At 40.8% G+C, this 10001-nt stretch overlaps 1 protein-coding gene across 2 annotated transcripts; it reads left to right on the top strand.

The window, feature by feature from the left end:
- The first annotated feature begins 2919 nt into the window (after positions 1–2919).
- On the top strand, positions 2920–8062 carry Fam24a (family with sequence similarity 24 member A). 2 transcript variants are annotated; one of them, XM_090346861.1, is made up of 4 exons: positions 2920–3013; positions 3915–4039; positions 5814–6042; positions 7981–8062. In XM_090346861.1, the coding sequence occupies exons 2-3, from the start codon at positions 3924–3926 to the stop codon at positions 6004–6006; spliced, it is 309 nt and encodes a 102-aa protein (XP_090202987.1). In that variant the 5' UTR covers positions 2920–3013; positions 3915–3923; the 3' UTR covers positions 6007–6042; positions 7981–8062. The 2 variants fall into 2 exon arrangements, with proteins under 2 accessions (XP_090202987.1, XP_090202986.1); XM_090346860.1 differs by having other exon boundaries at positions 7964–8062.
- Positions 8063–10001: the final 1939 nt, after the last annotated feature.

The following is a 10001-nucleotide window of genomic DNA, read 5'->3' as shown; positions in this document are numbered from 1 at the left end:
AATTCTATTAAGATATAACATACAGTTTATTATATGGAGACAGAAAGAGATTAGCTAAATCCTGATGTTTTTGTTGCTACAGAGGGGCTACAAGCTGGGGGTGAGGGCCAAGGGTGTGTGTCCCAGGGCTAAGCTAAAATGGGAGATATGTTGGCCTGGCAGAGGAGTGACCATGGCCTGAAACTAGGGTTCAAAGGATGCCCCTCTCTGGGTCAAAATCTGCCTTGGAATCTTCACCAGCAAAACTCTCTGGTCTGTAAAAGCAGACAATAAATAAAGCCCAACTACAGAGAACCACATCTATTTTACTCAGAAAAATACTCATGCACACAGTAGTTGCCAGTAAATGTATTTAGTTAACTGAGACTCAACACAGGCTTTCATAGAATGTCCATAATCAGAATAACAGAGGAATTGCCTTGGTATCTGGAGACTTCTTTCTGAGTTCTCTGTTGAGCCTCTGTGAGTAATGATTTGGGAAGTGCATTTCTCAACAGACCATCAAGTTGAAGAAAAATTATCATTATGGTTACTGGAGCACAATGTAGAGGAATTAGAATACTCAAAGAAAAAAGGGATAGATCGAATATGCAAGGCCTTTGCAGGGGAGGGTAATAAGGGAAAGACCAAACCTGCAAATGATGGGCATAGTAGAATAGGTTCAAGTTAAAGGCATAGAAAACACAATTTTTTTTAAGTTCCTAAATTTTAAGAGACAGTTATCTAGGTACATGAGGTTTACACCAAACGAGGCCAGAAAAGAACTACTGCAAGACAGAAAACTGAAAGAAGTGTCAAGTCACATATAAAGGCACATCCATCAGAGTAACAGCAGATTTCTCCACAGAAACTACAAATTAGGATGGGGAATAATGTATTTCAAATCTTAAAAAAGATAACTTCCAAAATAAATCATTCATAATTAAAAGAAATATAAAAACCCTACAAAACCAAAAAAGTAAGGAATTTATGATTACAAGCCATGACTGTATAAAGTAGCTAATATGGAACTGATAGGAAAGAGACTTAAGCTTGCCTTATTGACAGACTTGCTGCAAAAATCCCAACTCTCCACCCACTGGGATGCTTCCAAAATACTATGACCCTGAAGAAAGACTTTCCAATGGGGAAAGATAAGCTCTCCACAGGAATTCATTACAAAGTCAAACCCCAAAAACATTTCTGAAAAGCAAATATGTAATGTCCTTTGAAGAATCATTGTCTTCCATAAAGTGATCTCAGGAATCATTTCCTGCCTGGTTATTATAAATCTAGAGTTGTACACTAGGCGTTCACATGACACATTTGTAAGTTAAGGTTTGTTTTTTTTTGCAATGTGTTCACTCTTACAGAAATCTACCTATATTTGTGTGGCTCTTAAGTGTTCAAAATGTCTAAGGATTTCTAATACAGCTTGTGATAAGTGTTTTAATTTACACAATGACATTTCATAGTTTTAAGGATATGGAAAGAAATATGAGACCTCTTAAATTTTTCTAACATTTTTCTAGGAAAGCCTGGTTCTTGATCTATATTCTTTTTCTTTTGGAGGATAAAATCTTGCCATGCATGCTGCCCTAGAAATCATGACATTTTTGCTTCGCCCTCTGAAGAACAACCTATGACCTTTGCTTTCTGATCCCCAACATGCATAAACTTCCTAAATTAGATGTCATATTTGTTGTGTGTACTATTCATATTATGGCCATTAATTTTGTGGTCTGCTGCGCTAATGCAGTAGATGGGAATATGATCATCAGACCTGGCCTATTATTACTTCATGACTTAGGATTCAATGTTTGATTCAGAGTGTATGGTCACGTTGTTTTCCCTGAGTAGCCCCAGAACATGGAAGAAAGTCTGCTTTTCTGAACTGACAGGAAGTCTTCTTTCCACGCCTTTCCTGGCCTGCATCAGATGGTAATGCCGAGGCTCTGCATCAAGAGATTAATGAATATAAATCCAGGCAACTACAAGTCTCCCTAGCTGCCTTGATTTTCAGAAGATTCAAGTACTGTGTTTTAAAGGACAATTTAGTTGCATCTAAAAAGAAATGTGTCCACTTTGGAAGTTACAGATGTGATCAACAGAACTATTTTCTTCTCATCTAATGTTTAAGATGCTTTTTTTGCCAGTCCTGGGGCTTGAATTCAGGGCCTGAGCACTGTCTTTGGGCTTTCTCAGTGCTAGAGCTCTACCACTTGAGCCACAGCACCACTTCCAGCTTTTTCTATGTATGTGATAGCAAGGAATTGAACCCAGGTCTTCTTGCCTACTAGGTAAGCACACTGCCAGTAGGCCAAGCTCCTGGCTTATTTTTAATGGAAAGAGATGTTTTATACTTTTAATATTCAGGAGAATTTAGTTCTTTAACATATAATTGTTCACTTATAAACAAACTTGACCTTCATTGAACAGATGTTGTCTGAAGAAATTATACTGCGTGGTGAGAAGCAAGACAAAACAAGTCTGTGCTCTCTTGTCTGTGCCTGGACTCCCTCATTGAATTTCACTGTCTTATTAGCCACAATGTGGTAAACCCATCCACTGGGTTTGCTTGGAAATCATATAAACCTGATTGGCATCCTCTTATTTTTATAATCCGTTTACATATAAAATGTGAAAAGTCAGCCAATGTCAATGAATTTGGGCTTGGATTCTAATAAGTGTCTCCATATTATTTCTAATATAGCCAAAACATAAAACCCAGCCCAGTCTCCTATCACTGAACTTCTAAGTTTTAGCCTCCTGCCATTTTTTATTTTTATAACTGAGATTATTTTAAAGATTAATTTAAATAAAAGTTGAGTACTTTTGATTAGCAGTCAAACAGCCTTTTCAAAGGTAGCTAAACATAGAATTTAGAATCCTGGGAGTTGATGTCACATAGCCTGTGGCCGCTATATGCTGCCAGTGCCAGCGGAACACTGAGCTCTTTTCAAGTGTGAGCTCTTCAGCTTCCATCTTCATCACTCCTAACTGGCATGGTTACATTCCTCTTCCCAAAGTACAGGTCTGAAAATTCTTGATAACATATCCTCTTCCATAAGGCTTTCTCTTTTCCTTTTCTTTTTTCTCTTACAGTTGTCCTTGCTGAAGTGCTGGATGGTTTAACTGTAGTAAGTACACCTGGTTGTCAGTGTGCTGAGTCTCCTGGCTCTCTGTTTGCAATTTGCAGTGTCACTTCAGACAAACTGGCCCTTTGGGGAGGATTTAGTTTTTAGAAAGACAGAATGAGGGACAACTGACTCCTCAAATATCTGTTAGTGATTTGTGTAGGACACATCACATTTCAAGCTGGGCAAGGAGTTGACTGGAAATTTCCATAAATTCCTTAATCCTGAGGTGGCACAATCTAGTTGAAACAACTAAACTTTTTTTTTCCTACAATGCTTAGACACATTGAAAATGGGCTTTTAGGTTTAGATGATTATTTAAAAACTCTACCGTATGACAAAAAAATAGCACATCTCAGGAATTTTGAAGAACATGTTGACAAAAGAATTCCCTTACTCTATAACATATTTGAATCCTAATACACAGAAATGAAATTTCTAATTGAATGTGGACATAGCTCCGTAGACCAAGGTATCTAGAAGTCAAAACATGAGTTTCAATGTATGACCATTTGTTATTTAAGAGGTCATCCATCATTGCCTGTGAAAGGTAACTTGTTTCTAGTATCTGTCATTCTAAGCTTCTGCTCTCTGAATTTTATACCTGACTTCTTTTTCATCTAAGAAACCTTCATATCCAGTCCTGGGCCAGCTGAAGCCTCTCTTGGGAAGAGTGAGTGCTTCATGCTTTACACACGAAAGGCTCTGTGTTCAACATCCAGTCCTCCTCCATTGAGGCTGCTCGTGGCCGTGTGGGGAAGGAGACCCCTTCACTGCTTGATGCATTTCTCTGGCCAGGTTTGAACGATGTTCGATCTCAAGACGAAGGTTATGGTCGGCATCGCTAGCAGTTTACTGATCGCTGCGATTGTGCTGATAACCGTTGTCTTCTGTCTCTACTTCAAAGTATCCAAGGCATTGAAGTGAGTCATGTGGGTAAGAGTGAAAAAACCTCCTCAAATGGGAGCCTGGGGCTCTGGGCTTGAGCAGGGCCATTCCTGACCCCAGTGACCATGCTGTGGGCATGGTAGAGAACCACAGGCAGGTATCGGAAGCAAAAGTGGGTTGGTACAGAATCCTCAGTGTTTTTCCGCCTGGCTTGGGGTCATGAGCTCCTCAGCCTGCATGCTATGCATATCAACATTCCTTTGCTGTCACCCAAACTCACTGGGTTTACCTTCGGGTGTTTAGTGATCCCTTACCTGAGCCCCCTCTTTCATGGTGCTGTAGACTCAACAGGAATATGAGGGATGCTGTGGGAATGGGCTCTGCCTTCCTTCAGACAGAGGGCAGCCATGAGTCCGTTGTTAGCACGCTCCTCATTCATTGCTAGTGATCGTGGGGGAAATGTGGTAGGCCAATAGGACAGAGACTCCATGCAGGGCAGTTGACAAGGAGCTGTACATGATAGAAGAGATATCGGCCTTTGAGGTAGGGACCCTTAAGTATGGCCGCGGTGGCACCCCAGGTCTTGGAATTAGATGGTTCCAGTAGGATCCAGACAAATGAAGCTTATCCCTTCACATTAGTTTTTTCTTTAAATTTTTTCTTAATTTTATTATCTGTGTGATGTATAAAGGGGTTGCAGTGACATTCGTAAGGTAGTGAGTATATGACTTCTTGAACATTGCTACCCCTTCCATGTTTTTCTCCCACTTTCCCTTCCCCCACCCCCTCCCAAGTTGTAGAGTACATTTCCAACATATTGTCTTGTGAATATCGCTATTTCACTGGTTCATCCTTTGTCCTTTCTCTCATCATCATCTTTTTTTTTTTGCCAGTCCTGGGCTTGGACTCAGGGCCTGAGCACTGTCCTTGGGTTCTTCTTCTCAAGTTTAGAGCTCTACCACTTGAGCCTCAGCACCATTTCTGGATTTTTTTCTATGTATGTGGAACCAAGGAATCGAACCCGGGTCTTCGTGCATGCTAGGCAAGCACTCTACCACTAGGCTAAACTCCTGGCCCCTCATCATCATCTTTAAAAAGATTTTTAAGCCAGGAGGTGGCTCATACCTGTAATCCTACCTACTCAGGAGGCTGAGATCTAAGGATCAAGGTTCAAAGCAAGCAGAACAAAAAGGGTCTGAGACTCTTATCTCCGAAATGGAAAGTGGGGTTTGACTCAGGGTAGGGCAGTAGCCTTTAGCTGAAGAGCTCAGGGACAATGCCCAGGGTGAGTTCAAGCCCCATGATCCCCCCCCCCAAATATTTTAAAATTTATCCTTAAGTAGTTGTATGAAGAGTTTTCAAGTCAACGTCAGTTAATAAGTACAATGCATCTTGTTCGATGTCCATGCTTGCTTTAGCTATTTTTTCAAAAAAGACCTCTCATTTTTTGTCTGGGCCAGCTTGGACCTTGACCCTCTTACTTATGCCACATGTAGCTGGGATGATAGGCACATGCCATCATCTTCTTAGTAAAGATGGGGCTCTCGTCACTCTGCCTGGGTTGGGCTCAAAGCTCCATCTTTCTGATCCCATCCTTCTTGGGAAGCTAAGTTTCCAGCTGTGAGCCACTGCACTTATTTCCTGCCTCCTTGAGCTGTGACCTGATTTTACATGCATAGCAACTGTGAGCCAGGAATCTGGCAGAGACAAAGAGCTTGTATTTTAGGCTACTGCCACCTGTGATTAGTCTTGACATTTTTACGAAACAGAAGAAAAATTCTAAGCTCCTGCTTTCTATCTTTCCTTAAGATGTGCAAAGGAATACAGTACTTCACATCTACCCTATAGCAATCCCAGCAAGGTCACCCAGACAAAGGTCATTCCAGCCAGAGTCATCACCACTGACACTTGCCGCCCTCTCCAGTGCTGTGATGAATGCGCCATGTATGCAGATGTGGACACCCTGCCACCTTGCTTTTGTAACCCTAACGAGGGACTCTGAGAATGGTGGGCACAGAAACTTGCAATTTCTTTTGAGGTACAATGTCTTATTATTCCACTCAATTTCTATAGTGGTTATATGCTTACATACAAGATAATGTGGTATTTTTGTAAAAGTACAATACTGAAAATAATCATCTTTGTTTTAGTTGTTGGTAAAGAATGCCTTTTTTTTACATTTTTTTCTTATCCACTTTGGAACTTAGGGTAATTAATTTGTAGTATAATTGTATTGTAATATAAACAGGAGAGTTAAGCAGAGAGTAAAAAGAGAACATGTGAACATATGAACGGTTTAACAAGGAGGGATAAAACCCCGGGTTTTATCTACAACAGCATTTCAAAACAAAGTTGAGACTGAAGGTTCCTAGCAGCCAAGCAAAATGAAGCAGTTTCTGAATGAGACGGACTTTTCTGGTGCTAAATTTTGCTTAGATTTTGTTACGGGGAGTCCTGTCTTTGAAAGTGAACAATGGAATGTTTTCCACTTAGGTTTTACAAAGCAATCGTCACACTTTGGCAGACACTAGTAACTGAGGGCACACTACTGCTCACACCCTGGATGTTCACTTGCCTCTGAGGGCGCACGGTTTGGTGGACTTCTCATCTCCTATCTCCTGTGGGCAACACCAGCAGCCCCTTATCACACCAGTTGCAAGGGCCCAGACAATGCCCTCAGTCAGGCAGAACCTAAAGGTAAAGAGGAAAATCAGAACAGAGGAAAAGAGGCTGTGGAAAAGGCAGAGGTGGATTCTGAGTTGAGTAAGGGACTCCTGAGCTTAATGGAATGAGAGAAGATGACTGCTTAACCACCAGAAATGCAACTCCACAGGCATGGGTGTGTTTGCAGGAGCCTTATCTACCCATCAGTCACAGGACAGGCACTTGACAAAATGACACATCTGGGTGACAGTCTCTGTGGGTGAGAACTGCAAAAAGTTTCCAAGGGAATGGCAGTCCCTGTTAACAGTGGCACCTCACCAAGCTCAGGTCCCTGGTTCTAATTGCAGGTGTGGCCCTCCTCCCCCAATTTGACTGCCAGACTTATTTCTGGCAATGAGAGTTTATTATCTAACATATCTTAAAAAAAAAAAAGTCTGCCTCCCCCATAAACTGCCTGAGACTTGATTTGCAGTGCTCGGCATGTATCCTACAGTTAGGAATGCTGGGAAATCTCAAAAGAAAATATCTGCAAGGATTGTGAACATGGTGTGAGAGCCCAGCGGGAGCACTTACACTCTTTGGATTCCCCTTTTGGCAGAGGTTGAACAGCTGTATCTGGATTAGGACTCAGAAATGTCTTTGCAAACATATTAGATAGGAGCTCCATGACCAAAGGTTTGTGATTACTGAGCCAAGTTAAAACACCTTCAACAATAAATATGCACTATAAAGGCCAGGATTATGGCCTAATGGTAGAGTGTTTGCTTAGTATGCACAAAGACCCGGGTTCGACTTCTCGGTACCACATACATAGAAAAAAAAAAAAGCTGGAAGTGGTACTGAGGCTCAAGTGGTAGAGCTCTGGCCTTGAGAAAGTCTAAGGACAGTGCTCAGGCCCTGAGCTCAAGCCCAGGACTGGCAAAAAAAAAAAAAAAAAAAAAGGCACGCATGGTGTATAACAAGAAGTATTTTCTAACTGTAGGCTAATACTTCAGGGTTTATTCCTGAATTCAGATGATGAGGTTAGCAAATCTTGTACGAAATTGACAAAATTCAGGTTGAAGGTTTTAAAACCAAACAGACCAGACAAAACCAGAATGGATTCTCTTAAGCTAAGTGTCAAGCAGTATTTTGAAATGGTACAGTTAACAGCAAAATGCAATTTTAAAAAATGAGATAAAGAGCAACCAAACAGAAAAATTCTCAGTTTGCCTCAATTGTAATAATAAGGAAATCCTGCTTTAACTATTCTATAAGGAAAGTAAGTGACCAATCAGTTTTACTTCCTTCTTCAGCTCTTTTCTGTCTACAGAGCTGGCCTCCTCTGCTGAATTCATCAAGAGCTCCTCTAGTCATAAAATACCAATAAAAGTCAATGCAACCTTTAAACTACATTTGCTGCGATTCTGTTAACAGGAAAGTCATGGCCCAGGATACCTAACGGGTTTCAGGCCTCCTGTTAGACATTAGTCATCCCAGAGATAAGGCACAGTTCCTGCCTTGAAAAGAATAAGCTCTGAAAGCAGAATCTTTCTGCCCCTCAATCATGCAGTCAAGTGGCTCTTGGCAGGGTCAGTACCAGAAAGAAAGCCCTCAAGGCTGCCTCCTTCTGTGTTCACTCCATCTAAGTTCTGTTTGCAAGAACTTGAATCCAGTTGGTTCATCACAGAGTGAATGCAGTTCCTTAAACATCAACTGGTCCTGCAAGAGAAGGCACATATGAGAAGTCTGTGATTCCTCTGCTTGAGCCAACTATCAATTCAGGGGAAAAATAATGGCTAGACACCCCCCCAAACCAATATTCAGCCTTCAGCAGAGACACAATCAAAAGACATGGGGACAGAATGGAAGGGGGTAGTTATGATGGAGACTTCTTCAGGGAGAAGACCTGAGTAGTCAAATTTTAAGTAAGGGGGAGGCTTGGGTAGTTAAAGGACAGCCAGTGGTGAAGGCTGGGGAGGTCTGCAAAATTACACCGGATAAAGATCACTACTCAGGTTCTGGGTCTGAGCACTGTCCTTGGGCTTTCTCAAGGCTAGAGCTCTACCACTTGAGCCACAGCACCACTTCCGGCTTTTTCTATTTATGTGATACGGAGGAATCAAACCTGGGTCTTTGTGCTAGGCAAGCACTCTACCACTACGCCAAACTCCCAGCCCTTATGAACTTTCAGAGCAAGAATCAGAGATGAGATAAAGAATTGGATGAAAGTCTTTAATACAGACTACAAGCACACACTGAAGACAAATCCAGACGGAAATAATAGCAAATGAATTCTAATGTGAACTATGAACTTTGGAGAATGATGATGATGGTTGTTAACCAGTGTACTATGGTCCTGGGCTGGGACAGATAGGGAGGTTGTGTGTGGGGTGGTAGGCGGGGTTCTGTGGACATTTTCAGCACCTTGCCATCGTCTTAAAATCACTATTAAAGTCTTAAAAAGACAGCAAAAGTTTAAGTAGCTTTTAGAAATACTTTGACTACAAAGGTGTTTGTCATAAATCTCCAAGTTAGAAAATTTGTGAATGAACTTCATTTACAGAAATACAAATAAAGTATCCTTTTCTGATTTCACAAGAATCCATTTCCCCATTGACCAAAAAAACATTTTGGAAATCATGGAGAAATATACTATCAGTGACCTGACATAGCTCTCTGGGCACCATATTTTAATTTCATAAGTTTACTGCCACACATGTGGGAAACAAATGAAACTAGCCATTAAAATTAGGATCATTTCGGGGGATACGTTGGGATTTTTAGTAAACTACTCCAGTAAAAGTACTAAGCTGGCTTTCTTTCAAATTTAAAACCCACAGAGAACATTGGGAAATCATAAATTTACCAAATGATCTTACCAACTAATATTTTGTCATTATTCGTTTTGAGATAGTGTCTAACTATGTGGCCACAGCTAGCCTTAGCTTAAATGCTGTGATTACAGTTGTGGACAACCAGACCTGGTTCTAACCTTAACTTTTTATATGACTGTGCCCTTCCTTTTCCATTACAATAATTCAAAAAACACACAGAGAACGTGGACTTTGCCTCCCAATTCACTGCATCTATCTTAATTCATGCTCCTGGCTCTGAATAAGTATTTCATTCATCTATCAATGACTACACCACAACTACTAGAAGCTGCAAGACTATGAACTCTAGGTTCAACATTTCATCTCCATAGGAAATTGTCATCTTATAGGAATGTTATGATTGTCCCATAAACAATGGTCCATTTAAAAGATTACCGAAAGTTGTATGCAAATCTTCAAATGACTGCGAAGTGTTCCACATACTATGGTTCTTTTGTAGTATGATAAAAATAAGATA

The sequence above is a fragment of the Megascapheus bottae genome, chromosome 15 (assembly GCF_031878675.1).
Source record: "Megascapheus bottae isolate mThoBot1 chromosome 15, mThoBot2.hap1, whole genome shotgun sequence".
NCBI classification, from domain to species: domain Eukaryota; kingdom Metazoa; phylum Chordata; class Mammalia; order Rodentia; family Geomyidae; genus Megascapheus; species Megascapheus bottae.
The sequence above is the reverse complement of the archived record's forward strand: the minus strand, read 5'-3'. Positions and strand labels throughout refer to the sequence as shown.